The sequence below is a fragment of the Rhinolophus sinicus genome, linkage group LG05 (genome assembly GCF_036562045.2).
Source record: "Rhinolophus sinicus isolate RSC01 linkage group LG05, ASM3656204v1, whole genome shotgun sequence".
In the NCBI taxonomy this organism is placed as follows: domain Eukaryota; kingdom Metazoa; phylum Chordata; class Mammalia; order Chiroptera; family Rhinolophidae; genus Rhinolophus; species Rhinolophus sinicus.
Window position 1 is genome coordinate 24889751 of NC_133755.1, and position 20851 is coordinate 24910601.

The 20851-nt window shown below is 34.2% G+C and overlaps 2 protein-coding genes across 7 annotated transcripts in view; one reads left to right on the forward strand and one right to left on the reverse strand.

Moving 5' to 3' along the window:
• Nucleotides 1-12173, forward strand: part of CEBPZOS (CEBPZ opposite strand) — a 40431-nt gene extending 28258 nt beyond the window's left edge. For 4 of the 6 annotated variants that reach the window (XM_074331899.1, XM_019742088.2, XM_019742078.2 and 1 more), the window contains 2 exons: nucleotides 392-474; nucleotides 1676-1869. In XM_074331899.1, the coding sequence (XP_074188000.1) occupies nucleotides 392-471 (80 nt within the window). In that variant the 3' untranslated portion in view covers nucleotides 472-474; nucleotides 1676-1869. Of the gene's footprint in view, nucleotides 1-391; nucleotides 475-604; nucleotides 745-1675; nucleotides 1870-12033 lie in introns of those variants that run through there. The other 2 variants (XM_019742098.2, XM_019742105.2) reach the window with 2 other exon arrangements.
• On the reverse strand, nucleotides 469-20851 carry CEBPZ (CCAAT enhancer binding protein zeta). Its single transcript, XM_019742037.2, has 16 exons — nucleotides 20645-20851; nucleotides 17351-18849; nucleotides 12660-12891; nucleotides 11935-12118; nucleotides 10465-10553; nucleotides 8896-8949; nucleotides 8235-8337; nucleotides 8060-8128; nucleotides 6803-6869; nucleotides 5964-6064; nucleotides 5151-5208; nucleotides 4647-4840; nucleotides 4227-4316; nucleotides 1394-1455; nucleotides 1221-1302; nucleotides 469-645 (listed from the first exon to the last, which is right to left on the reverse strand). The coding sequence occupies exons 1-16, from the start codon at nucleotides 20798-20800 to the stop codon at nucleotides 509-511; spliced, it is 3177 nt and encodes a 1058-aa protein (XP_019597596.2). The 5' UTR covers nucleotides 20801-20851; the 3' UTR covers nucleotides 469-508.

Here is a 20851-nt window from a genome sequence, read left to right on the forward strand (position 1 = left end):
AAATAACAGCAGTTAGCTAATGGGCTGGACTCATAATTCTACCAGTGACTAAGAATGTAAACTTTGGAATGAGACATATCTGAGGTGGTGATAGAATCAAACAACAGCTAAAAACTTAGAGCCAATCTCAGGTTGCTAACTTCTTGGAGCTCTTTCTTTCTTTGTCAAGTACGTAATAATGCCCACCTCACAAATTGTTACAAGGATTAAACAATTAACAAAGTATGTGGTGTAAAGTAATGCTTAATAGTGCTCATTACAATGATTAGTACAGGTGCTACAGCTTGTACGTGAACTATGTAGCAAGAAGGAAAAATGTTTGATTTTTCTCAATATTGTTTAATTAACATTTTTACATGATTTTATAAATGACAACTATTTTTATTTATAGCTTATTACAAATCCGTTGAATATTCTGGAATGTATGGAATCAGAGTGCAAGATCAAGAAAAATGGTTGAACAGCAAGTGAGGAGTAAGTAGAATTTTAATTTATATTTAGAAAACACTCATTTTTTTTGCTTCTTAATTTTTTGAGTGGTTTTTGGCCTCCTTTTGAAATTTTTCTTTTTCTTGATGATACTTTTCACATCTCTGTTGTGTAGCCAGTCATCCCGTTCAGCCTCCCATCTAAGCTGTTTGAGACCTTTGTGGAGGAAAAAAATATGAGCACGTCACATTGTAGAAGCTTGGCAGTGGCCTCACAGAACATCCTACTGAGTTAGCAGGAACTTCCGGTCTGCCACTAGTAGTCATCCACTATACAAATTCCTGCTTGTTTGTTACTTTCCTTCTATATTTGTTGTCAAATTACCATTTTAAAAATAAAAGACTAGGACAGGAAAGGAACACATGCTCTGAAGATTTTATTTCCTGTGAACACTTTTACTGGTGAAAGAACAGAAGCCACTAACTATCAATATCAGAAATAATTAAAACATACATAAAGCATTTATCAAGTTACTTATGAAACTCATACTATGTAAAAAATAACCTGCCTCCCTAAACCCTAGGAAAAAAAAAAAAACTTCTGTAGGCTGTAGTCTAAATACTTTTTAATTCTACATGCTTCCCAGAGAGATGAAAAGGCCGTTCCTTCTGGGTTATGAGGAACCTTTTACCCATTCTTACTACAAAAAAGTCCTCCAAAAATATTTACATCTTCAGAAGTTCTAAGCTACAGCTATTTAAAAACCTCAATAAAAAATTCAAGTTACTCACTTGCATTATCTTTGTTAGCCATGGCATTCATGCCAATGTTATCAAACTTGGATCCCATATTTTCATCCAACAGGTGGCCAAACTTAAAAAAAAAAAAATGGGGGGAGACATTTATTAGAAAACTTAAAACAATGTTGAATGGCTAACATTTTAAAGCAGTACAATAGCCTTACCTCTTCAGCAGATACAAATAGGTTGGAGTCACTGAGATTATGTTTCTTCTTTTTTCTGGGTCCTAAAAAGTATAAGCCTAGATTATTAAATTGTAAATCCAATGATTTTTGGAAAAATATAAATCTTTCAATATGGTTATTAAAAAAATTGTAAAATTATATAGGTAGTTAGAAGGCATTTAAAGACAAATATAATTTACTTAAGAGTTTGATATACTTTCTTTAAAAAAAAGTATCCTAATAGAACTGTTCAGATGACAGTAATGTCTTCTTGCCTTTCAGATTTGGCTACTGATCAAGGTTTACCCTATGTCATAGTATCAGGCAAGATTAAAATTCCAAAGTTGACATGGATGATGTTGGAATATTTATGGTAAAATGTACATTCTAATTAAGCCAGAGGTTTTGTTCTTTGGAGTAAATGAAGAAAATAAAGTAAGGTATGTTTAGTGTTAAAATAAAGTTTTGTTTAACTACTCAAAGTGGTTGTCCTTAAAAAAAAAAAAAAGCCTCACCTGTAATTTTGAATATATAAAATTTTCAAAATAGGTTAATAGTAAAACTTCTTTTTTTTAAATATTATGTTTCAATTCACCCATTGAAAATCTCATCACGTAAAGGTGTATGAACTAGAAATACTGCTTTTATCCATTTCCTCAAACAATATTATCCAAACTCTTTGCATCTTTGACATCAATGTCTCTGGCACTATGAGAGCCACTTAAAAAACAGCTTTACTAAGGAAGAAAATTTGTCATAAAATTCAGCTTTGTTTCAGTGTACAATCAGCATGTTTTAGTAAATTTATGGAGTTGTTCAACTGTGATCACAATGCAATTTTTAGAACACTTCCATCAACTCCAAAAGATCCCTGGTGCCCATTTGTAGTCACGTGCATCCTGCCAAGCCTTTGTCTTTTCTGGTTATTTTATATTAATGGAATCACATGACAGGTGGTTTTCTGTATCTGGCTTTCACTAAGCATAACATTTTTGAGGCTCATCGCATTACATCATGTGTCAGCACTTCACTCCATTTTATTTCTGAATAACATTCCATTATATGGGTATACCACATTTTGCTTATCCATTGATCAGTCAGTGGATATTTTGGGTGTTCCCATTTTTTGGCTATGATGAATAATGCTGCTATGAACAATTGTGTACAAGTCTTTGCATGAATATACCAGAGCCACTTTTGATAAAATAGTTTCCAGAGCATATCAAGGTGAAATGTATATTGTATTATTTAATAAGTGTGCATGACGCAACTATTTTATTTTAAGCTAAATATTTTAAGCTAAAATGCCTGTTTGTGTAGCATTAGGGCAGGGGTTTTTTGGTTTTCATTTATCCTATATGTCTTTATAACTTCAATTAGTAAGCACTTCTGTTGTACTGCCTCCTAAGTTTCCTTAAAGTTTGTTTATCTTTAAGGCTATCCAACATTTGCAAATGTAGGGTGAAACCCCTCAGGATCAATCAATCAATCAATCTGTTTGAAATTCCTTTGCCTCCTTTTATCTTAACCAATTCTGTCAGGCACCCTTTAATCTGCATCCAAAACTATTATTGATTGAGATGTGAGATCCTTTCAGGCTATTGTCTTCCGAAATGTTCTTTATTAATCAAAGTAAGGTTTCTAAGAACATCTTTTAATATGAAAGGTTCAGCAGGATTTGACATAAAGTAACATTTCTTTCTGAGCGATGATTCTGAGGAAAACTTTGCCTTGTATTTGAGCATATGCTAACTGTGACCTTACCTTACTCACTGGAAGACAAAATCTGGAAGATAATATGTTAATTTAAATATGTACCAGGTAAATCAATCTAATTAAGAGGACTTATGTTAGCAGTATTTGAAAGAACTGATAAAAATTTTGTATGTGTAAGTCTCAGAGAGACTACTACCGATAAATAGTTATTGTTTATATTTTGTCAAATATTTAATGTCAAAAATTTTAAACATTTAATTGTAATAAAATATTGTTAAGCATTTCAGTTATTTTTAACTTTGCAAGTTTTTTTTTTAATTAAAGTTCATTGGAGTGACAGTTGTTAGTAAAGTTACATAGATTTCAGGTGTACAATTCTGTATGCAAGTCTATTTTTATTCTTCATCAGTATTTACTAGTAAGCAGAAACTAGAAAGGCAAAGCATGGGGAAAAAAAGCAACTTTGTGAATTTATGCACAGAATTATGGAATAAAATACTTATTGTAGTGCTCTCTAGATTTTTATCAAAAACTTAAAAAGTTGTCACCTGATAAAAGTACTTTTTTATTAGCACCTTACAAGTGTTACACTAAAAGGGATAATCTGTTATGATAATACTTTAAAAAATGTTAGAGAACAAATCAGCAGAAAGAATTTCTATCTGTTTTATATGTGGTATTTTTGAGGTTAGAATCATTTTGTCATGGCACAAAATGGCAGATCTCATAAAAAAGGACAATGAAGTTGTTAAAGAGTATGGATTTTCAGAAGGTCAAATGGCAAAGAATAAGAGTTGGTTGGGAAAAGGAAAACAATAGGTTTGTCTGGAAAATCCAGGGCTTACATATAATTGACTGGTTAAAACATAAATGAAAAAATAATCTAGAGATATTTAGATGTGAGAGGAAAGAATTTTGGAAGAGAAAATAATTAAAGGTGTATGTGGAAAATAACAATTTCCACATATTAAATATACATAAAACTGTTATCCTCCATTATAAAAACACTAAATTGTACTAACCAATTCAGAAAAGTGAATTTCCCGAAATAATAACGAATAGTAACCTTCACATGCACACTGCTTAAGTTTCAAAGAAATGAATTACATTTTCTTACCTTGAAATGATCCAGCAAAGTCAAAATCATTTGCACCTTTCCTCTTGCTTCTCTTAGAATTGACTTTGGAGCTGACTTCATCATTAAGTTCTGTTACCAAAAAAAAAAAAAAAAAGTGCTATTAAGTAATTTAAAAAACAATAGGACTGCTATAGGGTTATGATGAATGATGAATATTGATTAACTTTTAGAAACTGCTAATTATTTTAACATTAAAAAAAGGCAACATAACACCTCAACAGGTATTGCAGACCGCCTACCCTTCAGTTTCAAATGAGAAGGGAAAAGATGTTTAAATTTCTGGCTTATCTCGAGTATTAATTTGAATAAACGTAATGTTTTAATTAAAAAACCTTCAACAGAAAAATGAGCCTGCACTGAAGAAAGATGGTTTCTGTCTTTTATTTTAAAAACGCTTACCCTGAATGCCCTCACTTTCCTCATCCAACACATCCATGAATGTTCCTCCATCTTCATCAATTTCAGTAAATTCCTCATTCATACTTCCCAAAGAAACTTCATCATCATCCAAGTTATCAAGGTCATCATCACTATCTTCTGAATCTTCATCTTCTGGGTCACCCTTAGCTCCTTTTTTTTTCTTTTTCATATTGCTGAAGAAAAACAACAGCTTGTAACACAAAGGAGGACTACTGTTTTCTAAAATGTGATTTGGTGATTACTAAGGTGTTTATTAGGCTATTAACAGATTTAAAAGGAGAGTTACAGAGGGTTCAGAGCCTTTTAAAACATACTAATGTACATTAAAAAGGAGCAGAATTAAAGTATTGTATCCATTTCCCAAACTTATTCAATACCTTTCTTCTATACATCACATAGCCTTGTGCTCTACTGTTCTGAGGGACAACAATTTGGGAACGGCTGGAAAAACAGTAGAAAAAAGACTGAAGAAAAGTATTTTACCTAGCAAAATCAAGGTCATCCTTTCCAGAAGTGAAACAATTATCATCTTCAAATGTGTCTGCCAGAGAACAATATACAAATTGTGAGATATAACAAAGAAGAGCAAAGTTGGCATATTTCTTTTATCTGAATCAATTAACATAGTCAAGTTTCTGCTGTTTATGAAAAACACCAAAATGATACAAATCTGACTATTGCTGGTTTGTTTTATTAATTGACATAAATCTGCAAATATACTGACCTTAATCCCTAAACTAAAATGGGTTCGTTAATTCCAGCTTCCTTCTATATTTCTTTTATGAAAAGCGTAAACATCAAATAAAATGGTTATTTAGCAACTGTAGTCCTTTTCACTCTATTAGAATAATATAAGTGCTTATTTTTAGTAGGTATAATATACAACAAAAGTGAACTCAATGTAATCCTTTCTAATTTCCCATGGTTTTTGTTTCAGTCTAAATTTCAATTAAAATTTTTCTAGCTCTGTGGATTCTAAAGATAAAATAGATGAAACAGCAGACTTGCTACCAATAGTACAAAATTACGAACAGTAAAAATAAGAGATTTGGCATTCAAAATGAATATACACATTTTTTTTCCTCCATGAATTGTCAAAGTACAATCACATTTTTTCTGGAGCAAATGTGGATGAATTACCATATGCCATCCAAATATTTTTAATTCTCCACTGTGATTTGCATGATATTCTTAGCTAAATGATTTTTTTAAACTAAGGTCACTTCTATCACTAACATTCCATGTTTCTATAAATTGTAATAAATTATTTTACAAATTGAAAAGTCAACAAATTACCAATCATCTTTTCAAATTCCTCATCATCCACATCTTCTATACTTTCTTCATCAGCGTTCTGTTTTTGTTTCTCTTTAACAATAGCAGCTTTTTTATAATACCTAAAATAAAATTCATGTTATATATTTGATAATTTTACTCTAAGCAAAGCACCTATGACCAGCGACTCAAACAAGTGTAAATAAAAGCTGTTAGCTCAGTGGATATAATAATTATTAAAATTTGTATTTATTGAAGAAAAAATAGTTTTGAATTCTACAAGCTAGTTGGAAACTTCTAAAATGTGAAGTATAATAAATTTCAAATGTTTCAGTTTAGTTCTTCATAAAAACACCTCAAGTCATCTTAATTAAATGCCATAGTAAAAGGTAGTTTCAGCATCACCGCTAATGATTAAAGTACTAGAATATTACAAAATGTGGTTCTAAATAACCTCTCTTCACAGTAGTTTATCTAGCATATTGTTATATTAGGTCACAGTGAAACTTAGAATTTTGCAGATGAGATCATTCATACCCTCAAAATTCTTCACAAATGTTTTAAAAAAGCAAACCAAATCAAGCCAAATGAACCAGTCACATGAGGTAACAATGCTTTTACTAGTATAAGGCATTTAGTAATAATAGCAGTAGGTTTAGGACTTATCAATATAAAAGCAAACCCCCCAAATTCACTTGTTTTAGTTCTACTTAGATATCATAATGTTAGCCAAATGACTGATTTATAAATTATCTTCACAAAGTAGGTACTGACATATTATCCTTCAGTCTTTTCAAAGCAATTTATGGGATCTAAAAATTTTAACAGTTCCCCAAATGAAACTATATTAAGTATATTACCTATAGAAAAACAGTTCATCCACTGGTATTTGGCTTTCTTCTTTTGCAAGGAACTCCTTACTGTTCACTAGGAAAATTCAGTCAAACATATTAATTTAAGTAATCCTTTTATGTTATTTAAATATAGCATACCTACAATTCCAAAGTCTCAAAAATGTAAGGATGGCAGACAAAAGGGATCTTACAGTGCTAAGGACAATCCTTGAAAGTCTGTGTAGAGGAGACCCAACATTTGAAACTTTACCGACTACAATGAAAAGTAGTCAGTGCACAGCCAACAGTGCATCACAGTGAAAAAACAGGGTTCTCTCCCTGTCCTCCAATTGTATCCAAGATCCAAATTTCAAGAGACAAAAATTCAGAGTTCTTTAAATAAATAATCACTTTAAACTTGCCATTTTCACCTCAGAAAAACATTGCCTGCCATTCTGGGAATAAGAACTAAAGGTAAATAGAATTACCCACAATTTTACTAATACTGAAGAAAACAAACAATAGAGAACTATAGAATATTAGTTTTCTGTCATCAGAATAAAAATTTCTGACTTGATTAAAAGAATTTGGCTTCTAATTCTAACCCCATTAACTTTGGGCAAGTCCTTTTACACCTCTGGACCTCTGAATTAAGTTAGTTGGAAAATAAGTGATTTATAAGGTGGATTTTAACAAAATTTATCTCTGAACAAAAAGGAGTTGGGACCACGTAAGCAAAGAAATGTCTGCTCTGAATAGAAAAACAGAATCAGATCAACAAGATGGGTAAATACCCGTAGGAGGTTATCAACTATGCTTACATGATGCTCTGTGACAAAACTTGTTGTGGACTTTCTGCTAAGCCATACTAGAGCTTGCGATGACCTGAACTGTAAAAGGTAATAATTATATATGCGTGTGTGTGTGTGGGGGGTCACTGATAAGGCTACAGATGATATAAGAATGGCAACATAATTAACTATTGAACCTGAGTGACGGTTAAGGGGAGGCGTCATCGTACTATTCATTTATTTACTTTGGATATGTTTGAAACTTTGTAATAAACTTGGAAAAATAAAAAAAGAGGCCCAGTCAGACACAGAAGACTTGAGTATTTGTACACATTCTTGGGAACAAATGATGGATAATATCTCTGGTGCTTAGGTTTTATTCTGATAAACTGCAGCAAAGAATATCCCAATTTGGGTGTTTTGACTTCTACTGTCTTGTAAGTTTCAACTGTCCAGGCTTTTATAAATTCTAAAATATTTTGTAAATACTTACCAGCAAGACTACGAATATCTTTTATGAAATGCTTTCTTTTTGGCTGCATCACGACACTATCTGTATTTTCTGAAATATAAAATCAAGGCTGTGTAATATAAAACTTAGTTACACGTTCATATTATTTATTGAACATCAACAATGAAAGCCGAGTAATTCATCAAATAGAACATACCTTTGCCTTTATGTGGCTTTGGATTTCGGTACACAAATCGATCCAAGAATCTCATTAGTGTGAAATCCTGCAGTGGGTCCCCTGAATACTGAATATAATTTCCCTGAAAGGTGGGGATGGGGGATTTAAGAACTTAACTCAAATTATATATATGCATCCAGGTTAAGAATAGAGGCAAACATAAGCCTCTATTATACTGCATAGAAGGCACAAATTTGCAATAAATGACTTTTCAAATATCCCTCTCATGCACGATTCTTTACTTGAAGAGATTAAACACACACTTATACAAACATTCTACGATGCACTACTGATTTTATGAATAGGTAAATATTAATACTGTAGGTCACCTAACTATTAACCAGGAACCAAACCCTGAAGTGACAAACACAGCAAACAGGAAAGGGGATGGCCATCTTTCTCCAGAGAAAAGCCAGAATGTAGTAAATGTGTGGTTTTCTAAAACCCTCTATTTCCATTCATCTCAGAGTGGGAAGACGTATCTGCTGCTCTGCATTAAACAAGCCATTGCTCCTTTACAACAGCAGACAAATGTATATGATTCTATCTGGTGGAGAAAACACTGTATGAGCAATTATTATCTAAAACTAGATTACTTATTTTTTTCTTATGGCATGTCGTTTGAATATGTTAGACTTACCTGAAGGATAGTCTTTGCAAAAAGGGCCACAGAGGGATGAAAATGCTCCGATAGCTAAAAACAAAAATGTAAACAAGGTGTTCAACTCTTACTACAATTACAGATTACTTAAGAAAATACAAAAAACTGAAACTTAAGTCGACACATTAGAAGAGTGATTCTCAGAATTCTGGTCTCAGGACCACTTAATGTACTTAAAATCAAGGACCTCAAGAGCTTCCTTAATTTAAGTGGGATGTATCTATTGACGCTTATTAGAAACATTTTAAAACACTCATAGTTTACTTAAAATAATTATGAGCCTATTACATATTAATATAAATAGCATGGTTTATGAAAAGTAATTATTTTTAAGAATAAAATTAGAAGTGTAGCATTATTTTAGTTTTGTTTTTATTTTCAACAGCTCACTGCTCATTTTTCTTTTAGTTTTGCAAATCTATTTAATACCTAATTTACTAGAAGACAGTGGATTCTCATTATCTGCTTCCATATTCCATGTTATTTTAGTTGAAGTATATGGAGAAAATCTGGCCTCATACAGATAGACACCTAGCTGGAAAAAGGATTTTATTAATAGCCTTTCACATAATTATGGATTTTCTTCCTGTTCAAGAAAACGTCTTTCAAATACCCAAGTCTGAATAACCACTCTGTTGTTCAGCCAGTCCTTCAGGAAGCTGAGTTTCCAACAAGTATACGGACACTTGTCCTTGAGAGATGAGACAACTTTCACACTTAGGTATGCAGCACAAGTGCATTATGCATTCTTGCTATATATGTACACAGAATATTAAAAAGAAATGTTCTTTAGGGTTCAGATAATAAAACCAATAATTTTTCCTGCTTCATTGTTCTTACATGATAGTGGCTTTTATTTTTTTAACTGCAAGTATGTGGCAGTAAAGAAGATGACAGCTGCAAGCGCAGTTTAGTTAGCACTACTGTCTTTATAATGCTAAGGCACCAACAGTTTTATCCATCATTTCTTTTATACTATCAAGGCCACTGTCAACACAGTGACAAAGGTAAATAATGTCTTGGTATCACTATGAAAACAGTTGTGACCTTGCAGACTTGCTGAAAAGGTGTTAGGGACCCCCCAGGGGCCCACACTTAAAGGTCATTAGAAATATGAGTTACTCTTATGCATTTTAAAAGTAACTTTATTTGCAAAAAGTTCTATCACAAAACTTGAGGGATATCCAACACACAAAGCAAAAGTTACCTATTTAACAGAGCTGTTATATGCAATAATCTACTTACAAAAATCAAAACTTAATTATAGCCATGTATAATATCCTTATTTTGCATGTACATTAGTTTAGATTTTCTACATATGCATGCATAAAGGTACAAATGTGGCAACTGAAATGTTTATCAGAGACAACAGAAATATGGGTTAGCTGTGTGACACACTTCAAATTGCTTCTTTATGATAATTTATGTCTAAATAATTTAACTCCTACATTTATTATTTGAAAGAAAAATGAAAACTTCAAGGTACTAAATCCATGAGGACAAATATACAGCACAAATGAATTAATGGACAATATGAAATTATTTTACCTTTTTGAGTTCCCAACAACTTGTATTTTCAGCTCCACAGAACAAAGGGTTTCTACTGAATGGATCATATGTGTTTAACTGTTTGCCACCTGAGAACAAAAATAGTATTTCTCAAATATTTTATTCCTAGCCCAAGATGTCACTAAAGCTACCATCTTTAATGTTGTTACCAACAGATACAATTTCCAACATTTTTAGTTAGCCAGGCATCCCACCTAGATTAAAAACTCCAAGCCCTTCAAGAATATCTTTGTCCCAAGCTAGTATTTGATACTGAATGAACCAGGTAGCCTGTTTATCCCAACTACTAAAAGCTCCCCTTCAAAACTTCTCTCTCCCTTTTTCAATTAACAAAAGGTGTCTATTTCTGGATCAATTAGGCCATAAGTGTTAAGATGGCAAATAACCTGAAGATAAAGTAGGTCTCAAGTCTTTTGGAACTTTAGAGTGCTCTAAATATCTGTCATTAAATTATGCACAGAAATAATTCTCACTTGGAACAGGTTTTACATTTTCTTCTTCATGTTTTCAGAAACTCAGGATTAAAAACTTTTAAACAAAGAATTTATCAGAACACACTACTTCACAATTACATGCTCACCACTTCTCTAAAGAATTATTCTCAGTTTAGATTTAAGATAACTGACGGGTTTCTTTTAAAAATTTTCCCAGTGGCTACTTGGCTTCTCTTTTATACTTCACAGGCAAACTAGTTTGGAGGGATGAAATAATTTGATCAAGAGTCCCATGACAAGTTTGAAATCGGCCTGGCACATCTCTTGATCTTCAAGGCTAGTGGTCTTTTCTTTACACCCTCAAAGGAAGAGGCTGTATTTCTTCTTTTGTCCCTAATAGTCTATATAGACTGTTAATTCAGTTTGTGTATGTATATGGAAAAACTTAATGTTTCTATCTCACAGAAAGTTTTCAATCCTAAAAATGTTACTTTAAGGAACTATAGAGGGTAAATATGATACTCAAAAGAACCACAACTTCCACACAATTCACAATGTATAAACAAATACTTTTGTTTATAAATTAAACTTTCACGTACACACATTTGATATTTTCATATAGGTTCCATGTTTTTGGCCTTTACATGTATAGTTAAAGGTCAAGAAACTAAAACTGATTCAAAGGTATAAACTTTCACATTTATAGCTAAAGGAAATGAGATTTATTGTGCATCTAACATGTCCATAGTTTTCTTTCTTCACAGGTCCAAAAGGTATTTGCTTTAATTTCTAAGATGTAAATTATTTTAAAATGTGGTTGTTAGTAAATAAATGATTTACTATATTAAAAATTTACTTCCAAGGTCATAAATACATCTGATTATGACAGCTCCCATTTTTAAAGAAAGCAATACTGAAGACTTCTAAAATGATAATATTAATTTCTATTAAGATCAAAGGGGAAACCAATTCCCTCATTTAAAAATTCAAGAGAATAAAGGTTTACAAAGCTCACCTTTCAAATTATCAAAGTGTACCCAAGAAGCGGACTCTGATTTTTTGGTTTCCATATGACTGTCAGACACAGTTTCTTCTGTCTCAACTTTTTTCACAGCATCTGTTTCTTTATCTGCATCAGTGAATGTTTCCATCTCTTCATCATCTTTTATATCAATGAAATTTTCTTCATCATCAGACTCCTAAAAAAATGACGTAATGAATCTGAGTTAATTAACTGGAAGTCTGTGTTCAATTTATGTGAAGTAGTTTTGAAGAAGACTCTGGAGAAACACCAAAGTTCCACCAATGAAATTCAGAATGAGAGGAGACCATATCCTTATTTCTTAAGGTAATAAAGTTTTGAGCCAAGAATCTCTGAGACTTTGGGACTTTTATTACATGAAAACATTGAGCCCTCAAATAAATTTTTGACAGGTTATAAATAATGCTCCCGAGCAGGTGTTGTTATTCTGTCCATTTCACAACGAGGAACCAGGCTTGAGATCTACTAGCTCTATAGCCCTCTGTAACATCTCATATAACTGCAGTTTATTATGAGTAAAATGGTCAAGCAACATGCCCACCTAGTAAACTGTACACCTGGGACTAAAATCCAGGTCTGTCTGACTGCAGGACTCACACTCTTACATGTTCCAGATGACTAAGTAACTGTCATTAAAGAGGAAAAACACGAATACGTTTCAGAAGCCACTCGATTTAAAAAGCAGTTGTAAAATGTACCGGATGATCGTCTAGTTGACTTCTTAAACCTGGTTTTGCTTTAAGGATCTCAGACACAAGATATAAAGTTCCACATATGAATGGTGGCATTTGTGCACAAGTAACTTGAAGTAACCTCTTCACAAAAGCCTTCACCCTGCGCAACACGATGTCAGCTTTCAGAGATTTGTAGACAAGGTTAAGAAACATGGCTTGCTTAGAACACAGCATCAACCCTGGATCCAACATCTTCCTGTAAAACAAAAGCAAGACCAAATGTTTATCCATAAAACATTTCCACAACCAGCAGTCGCCTATTAGAAGCAACTACTAACCTCATCTTAGTTAGGGATAACTTTCCTATTTATTTTAGAACAAGAGACCATTTCTGTCTTAAGAGATAAAATGGAAGTCAATGACCAGAACAGAAAAAATGATGATGGGGGCTGGTGAGGGAGGAAGGAATTATAGGAACAAGAGACATTTTTTTTCCCCTTCTCTTTTCCAAGTGGTTTTCCACACTCTAGACCAACAGGGCTCAGCCTTACCAGTAATTTTTATAGACACAGAACCACACATGAAAGGCTAATCCAAAACCAAATTAAAACTGACCTATGAAAGCAGTGAGGACTAGATCTGGGTTCTTCTCCTTGTATCACTGCTCGTGAATTGGGTGGCCAGAGGCAGCCTCCTCCACATGGTTCTAGTAAAGACCATGCATGTATAGCAGAAAAGTGAATTGTGAGGACTTCAGAGAATCTCTAGTCCAATGTACAGTGTAACACCCTTCTATACATGCTATTCTCTCTGCCCAGGATGTCCCTCCCTAATTATCTGCATGTCCATAGTACATAAAATAGGTTCTCCCATTCTTGTTTGTATCAGTCCCATGTTTATGTTCTTCAGTTTAACAAACTGTTACCTTTCTCTTCTTGTCCCCCAAAAGTCCAATGGAACAGGGACTGTGCCTGTGTTACTCATTGTTGTAACCTCAGTGTCTGGCACTTAATAAGTTCTTAACACTTATTGAACGAATAAATGGTTCATTTCATGGTATGCAACATCTTACTGATTGTAGATTGCTCACTCTCTCTCACTAGGAACGTAATCCAATTTTGGGCAAGTCATTTTACCAGGAAATCTCTTCTTTACCTATTGCTGAAATCTGCTCCTGTGTAATTTCCTACCATTATTCTATTATAGCCATCTGAAGCAACACCAAACAACTTAACACAAGCAACAAATGTGGAACTGCATCAACCTAAAAAAGCTTCTGCACAGCAAAGGAAACAATCAACAAAATAAAAAGGCACCTTATAGAATAGGAGAAAATAGTTGCAAACAATTTATCTGATAAAGGGTTAATATAAAAAATATATAAGGAACTTCATGGAATTCAATAGCAAAAAAAAAAAAAAAACCTGATTAAAAAGTGTGCAAAAGACTCTCCAAATATTTTTCCAAAGAAGACAAATGGCCAACAGAGGTATGGTGCTCAAAATCACTATCATCAGGGAAATGCAAATCAAAACCAACTCACACCTGTTAGTATGGCTATTATCAAAAAGACAAGAGGTAACAAACCTTGGTGAGGATGTGGAGAAAAGGGAACCCTTGTACACTGTTGGTAGGAATATAAATTAGGAAAGCCATTATGGAAAACCATATGGAAGGTCCTCAAAAAATTAAAAATAGAACTACCACGTGAACCAGCAATCCCATTGCTGTGTATATATCCAAACGAAATGAAATCAGTATCTTGATGACGTATCTGCACTCCCCTGTTCATGGCATTATTCACAATAGCCAAAGTACACAAACAACCTAAGTGTCTGTTGACAGATGCATGAATAAAGATGTGATACACACACACACACACACACACACACACACACGATGGAATATTATTCAGCCATGAGAAAGAAGTCCTGCTATTTGTGTCATGGATGAACCTGGAGGACTTTATACTAAGTGAAGTAAGTCACACAGAAAAAGACAGATACTGTATGACTTCACTTATATGTGAAATCTTAAAAAAAAAATCAAACTCATAGAAACAGATCAGTGGTTGGCAGGGGGTGGGTGGAAATGAGGAAATGTTGGTCAAAGGGGATAAACTTCCAGTTATAATTTCTGAGGATCTCATGTACAGCATGATGGCTATAGTTAATACTGTACTGTATACTGGAAATTTGCTGGGAGTAGATTTTAAGCATTCTCATCACAAAAAAACAAAACAAAACAGTAGGAACTATGGGAAGTGATGGGTATATTAATTAACTTGATTATAGTAACCATTACAATGTACATGTATGTGAGCATCACATTTCACACTTGCAATACATACCATTTTAGTTGTCAATTGTACCTCAGTAAAGTTGGCAAAAAAACACAACAAAAATTTAATTATACTTTTACATGAAAGCCTTTCAAATATGTGACCCTATGCAGCTATTACATGTCGTCTCAGCCTAGTGTCTCTTCTGCAGGCTTCTCAACTATCATGTCAGGTAAGTCTTAACTTCTCTCTTTATCCTAGTTGCTGAATCCTAGAGATGCTCCAACTGATCTGAACCTCTGGACACGGGACACTAGAATCAACACATTCCTCCAGTGCTCACATGGAATCATTACTTCTTGCTCTAAGCACTTCTATAAACCTTTCCACACTAATACTAGAAGTGAAAATACTTAACCTTGTGAAGCTTTTCATATTGCTCTGCATACCCAGTTTTCCCCATTTGTCAGTACCATAATTCTAGTACCAATCTATTGGTGATATTATGAGATAATTTTCTCTCTTCACATTTAAATTTTTCAACATTTACATCCATTTTACAACTCATCTTTAATCATGAATTCCTACACATCAGTAGAAACATATAATTTAAATAGGTGTATCTCCACCATTTGACAGAGAACATGTTCCTGAAGTTTTTGACAAGTCTCATTTTTGTAAACCAAACTATTTTCACTTCTTTTATCCCTTAGTTGTTATTAAGGAATTTTTAAAGGATTCTTAATAAAACCAAGACAGAACAAATATTTTAAGAAGGTTTAAGAGCCCTCTGAGGAAATCCATCTGTGAAAGCTCTTTGTAAGCAGTAATTTAAAAAATTTGGGAATGTACTCCTCAGAGATGTGAGACTGTTGTGTTAAATATGAGATGTTAAACAGATATTAGAAAAATGTTTTTCAATAGTCCAAACATTTCTAAAAATCAGAAGTTCCTGAGACCCCCAAAAGTTAAAAAAAACACACCAAGATCCCGAAACCTCTACATTTTCAGCCTTGGAATCTTTCCAAACTAAAAATGTTAAGTATTTGTTACTTTAAAAAATTGTAGCTTTCTTAAGAGTCATAGGAAGGCCTTTGAGATTATATTTAGTGGGCCACTGCAATCAATGCCATGAAATATCATAAACTCCAAAGTCAGCAGACTAGGTTTTGCCACTCAACTTCATCTTGTATTGTCTGTGTGACGTTGCACAAAATACTGAACCTCAGACTGGAGAGCTGTTAAGAGGATTAAACTAAAATGCATGTGGGTAATATTAATAACGACAGCAGCCAACACTTAGAGAGCACTTTATGTGTCAGGCACTGTTAAGCACTTAACACATATGTGAAGATTACATGGGTTAGCATATACATTAACTCACTGACCTTATCAAAGTCCCAGTTCTGTCATTTTCTTGCTGTGTAACCTTGGGAAAGTTTTATAGTCTTCGTAGTAACTTCATGGAATAGGTACTTATCTTTCCATTTTATAGACAAATAAACTGTGGCATAGTAAAATGGGATCAATCATGTTTACTAATAAGGTTATAATGAGGATGAAGTATAATAATTTGTCCAAAGTTACACAGCAAACTAATGACTGGGACTCAAATCCAGACACTATGGCTTAAGTCCAAGATATTAACCACTACATTACATTTCTCACAAGACACATGATTGTGAAATTAAAAAATGAATTAGAAGGAAATGCATAGCTTGTTGGCATATTCGAACAGTTGCAAAGTATTTCCATACTGTTCAAAATGTCATCCCTCAATGGGTGCATTGCAGGACAGTTGGAAAGTTTCAGTAAATAAAATCTTAATCCCAATATTTAAAAACAATTTCCAAACTGCAAACACCAACCCTCCTGACCTAACAAACTTTCTTTTTCACCATCTAGCTTCCTCAGTATTAATGTAAGTACCTCTAGTGATAGGAATTTTGTTCACTGTACTACATCCACCTGGAACAGTACCCTGTATATAGCTGACACATAAATTCTTGTTGAACGTTGCTAAATGGCTGTGTGAAGTGAGGATAAAGAAATACAGGACTGAGGATCATAGTGGGGAGGAAACTTGTTATCTCTAGTTCTATCAAGTATCCCAAAAGATTTAAAATATAGCAAAATGTTAATTTTGAAATATCAGGTGGTAGGATATGGATTTTTTTTGGGGGGAGGGGGCCTGTATTTTAACAATTTCTCAAAATTAAAAAATAATAAGCAATGTTTTCAAAGCATATAACTTAGTTGTCCAACAGCGAAACAAAGATTAAGTAATTTACTCAAAGTTGGTGATTAGCAAGTTGCCGAGGGGAGCCTAAAATCCAGTTTTCTAAGTCTTTCTCTTGCCTCACAGAGGGGTATTGCATGTGCTCTAAGATTACACTGTTCCTCACATTCACATATTAGAAGGGTATGTACTTACCTGTATAATGCCGCATAGTATCGATTGGATATTGTCTGCTGAGAATTCATTACTTGGAAAAGCAACATTAAAGCCTGCACACTGGTATTAAAATTCACAACATGCAACACTTTAAACAGTGTATCAACCTGCTCCCTCACTTTGTCATCACCAGTCTGGGCATAAGGGTATGCCCTATTCACTCCTGTTAAAAGGGCACTAAGCATTTTTGATTCAATGTCTTTTTTCTTGATACAAGTCCGAAAAAAACAAAAATAAAGAGTTATTAATTTGTTAGCCAATTCACTTTCTTCATGAGAGAGGACCATTTGATTTAAAAAGCAAATTGCGTAATATTGCGCTTTGGAGCTGATATTTGAGCGAAAAAGCAGCCTTTCTACTTCACCACACACAACGCCTTTCATATTGGGATGTTTACAAAGCAATGTCTCTAACAGATGGGAGGCTTTTGTGGCTATTCTGTTCTGAGGATCTCCCAGTTTATTTACCACCTGCACAAGAAGAGCCTTTTCTTCCTCAGGTTTATTACAAAGAAGCTCATGAGCCACTATAAGGGCTCGAGTTTTGGTGGTTATTAATGAATCATGACTTAAAGTTTCTAAGACCTGCACAAAGTCAGCCACTAAGTGTTTCAACTGGTGTTCAAAATACCATAATATCAGCCTTCTGTCTCTTGAGTCCCTGTTGCCACTGGACAACTGTTCTAGTTTGTCAAAAGGACGCTGGTTGAACATCCGTAGCTTCCGATTATTTGGCAAAAGGTCTGTAATGAGTAACTCTTTGAAAGTATCCAAAGCCATGAGGCACTGCTGTTTGCTGCCCTTCTTTTTAACAAGGTTTATGAGAGTTTCCACAAACTGGAGTGTGTGAATAGCATCATCCTGAATAAGAAGAATCATGGCTGCCATTCTGTCACCTAGCGTCCCCGATGACACAATTGCCTTCATCCAGGTAGAAGAGGCTCCCTTTTGATTATTCGTCTTATTTTTGAATAAGTTGATTTCATGCTCATACAACTTCTGAGCCAAGGTTTTGTACTTAGACACAACATCCTGAGGCTGGGGTCCCAAAAAATATTCATTGCTATATTCTAAATCATACCATTTGCCTCCAGGCTTCAATAACAATGTCTGTCTCTCAAAAAATTCAAAGATGTCCTGTTTATCTTTCCTTCCTTTTGGAACGGCACTGTTGTTCTCATTAGAATGTTGTTCTGGTCTCTTCTTATTTTTCACCTTACTGACTGACGTCCTTTCACTTTCTGCTGCGTTTTGCTTTTTATTATCTAATTTAGATACACCTGCTTCTTTTTTGCTGGCATCTTCTTTTTTGGCTGGTTCATCTTCTTCAATTAAGAAAGCTTTTGCATACTTGGCCAAACTAAGGTTTTGAATAAATGTTTCTAATTCACCTTGTTGAAGGTCATCAATTGCTCCTTTTTTGCCTCCATCCACAACTTCCTCGTTCTCGTCCAAAGCAGCCAGCATAAGGAAATCTTGCTGCATAAAAACATAAGGAGGTTAAAAATAAATTATAAATCCAATAGTTTAAACTTCAAAAGTTAATGTGAAATCTGTATCTTTGAAATAAATTAAATTGAGTTACCATGGTATGCCTGGGCTCCACTCTACACCAAAATAAATACTTGATGGATAAAAGATTTAAATGTGAAAAATAAAACTACAAAATACCAGGAGAAAGGACAACATAATTTAAACAATAATTTCAGAGTAGAGAAAACCTTTCGAAATTTGACATAAAACTTAGGTCCCATGAAGGAAAGAATGGGTAAATTTATCTCTCTCTCATACACAAAACATATACAAAAAAACCCAAAAGACAATAATACACTGTTAAAAAAAAATACTGGCAACTCATATCAAAGTAATTAAGTTTAATAATTAATAAAAAAAAGTTCCCACACATCAGTTAAGGACATAACAAATAACCCAATAGAAATATGTGCAAAGGACATAAGTAAATGGTTCATAGGGAAAAAAAAGTGGTTCTTCAAAAATATTAAAAAAAGATGGTCCTCACTGACATTTAGACAGATCCAAATTAGAACCACAATGATACATCCATTTTTCAGTCTGTCAGATGAGCAATGATAAAATTATGACAGGTGGAGTTGAGGAGGGGGTGAGGGGAAAAGCACTTTCCCACATGGTTGATGGGAGTGTAAACTGGCACAACCTTTATGGAGGGTAATCTGCCAACTTCAATCAAAATACATATAAGAACATATCTTTTGACCCAGTTCCATTTCTACAAATTTAGATTACACATACACTTACAAATGTGGACAACAATACATATTCAAGATTATATAGTGAAGCATTATTTAAAATAGCAAAAAATCGACAACTTAAATATCCACAATAAATGGCTAATAGAAAATTAAGACACACAGTGATTAATGCAGGCATTAAATCAATGACACAGAACTTTACATTCTGATATGGAAAGATCTCTAAGATAGAAAAAAAAAGATTCAAGAGATTATACACTGTATAATACCTTTTGTGTAAACACACACACACACACACACTTTTCACACTGCAACCCCTTTTTAAAAAGCAAACCTGTTTTTAGCATGTGAATATATTACATATTTAAAAATTAAATACAACCCAAGCACAAAGAAAACCGTGAGTCTGCCCCTGCAAGGTGTATTTCTCCTGCTTCAATTCCTACCTAACCCAAAAGTCTAGTCTCAAAACTATATATATATATATAGAGCCAAATTCTGTCACATATTTGCTCCAAATCTTCTAATGGTGTGGTCAAACTGAGCGCAAAAACCCATAGCACTTTTCGGCGTCTGACATACTTCGCGTTCAAAAGTTTGGTTAGTTTTTTCCCTTTAATTAGGATGTAAATTCGAAGGGAGCAGAGCTCTTCATGAGCGTAGTGAGCATGCGCGCATACTCCGTGAAAACACTTAAAATTCCCATACACAAGATTTCAAAACCCTGATGCCACGGTCAGGACCAAAAAAAGTTAGTCCTGTCCGACTGATGGAGTGACAGTTATAGTACGTCAATAAAATGAGAGGATAACCTACATTCTAAAAAAGGACACAGCATACAAACGTTTAATTCTAAACGACTTTTCTCTCGTAAAAAGCAGTGGAAAATAAGTGCAAGGCGCGTACAGTGCACACTTCTGAGTCCAGCACGCCCTCCCAATCCGCAGCTCCGGGGCGGTCGGGCCATCTGTCCCGCCACGCATCACACGCGGGACCACTTCCCGCGCCTTTGTCCCTATTCTCCGAGAGTCCAAAGCCATTACCTTGGTGCCTCCGAGCCGTAACACTTCTTCTAGGGAGAACCCATCCTCCGTTTCAGCGTTATCATCCTCGTCATCCTCGTCCGGATCTTCTACCCCCTTCTCAGGACCCCAGTGCCGCTGGGCATGGAACTCCAAAGGTTTCTTGGCGGCCGCCATGGTTAGCAGAGCACGCGCGAACGGCCTGCAGCTTCCTTCCGTTCGGCCCGG

What these genes read in the sequence shown, in the direction of transcription:
- CEBPZ (XM_019742037.2), bottom strand. Translation starts at nt 20,800, where the DNA reads ATGGCGGCCGCCAAGAAACCTTTGGAGTTCCATGCCCAGCGGCACTGG. An exon ending in TACTATGCGGCATTATACAG is followed by an intron (nt 12,892 to 17,350) that starts GTAAGTACATAC and finishes TTTGTTTTACAG; the next exon opens with GAAGATGTTGGATCCAGGGT. An exon ending in AGATATTCGTAGTCTTGCTG is followed by an intron (nt 6,870 to 8,059) that starts GTAAGTATTTAC and finishes GAATTTTCCTAG; the next exon opens with TGAACAGTAAGGAGTTCCTT.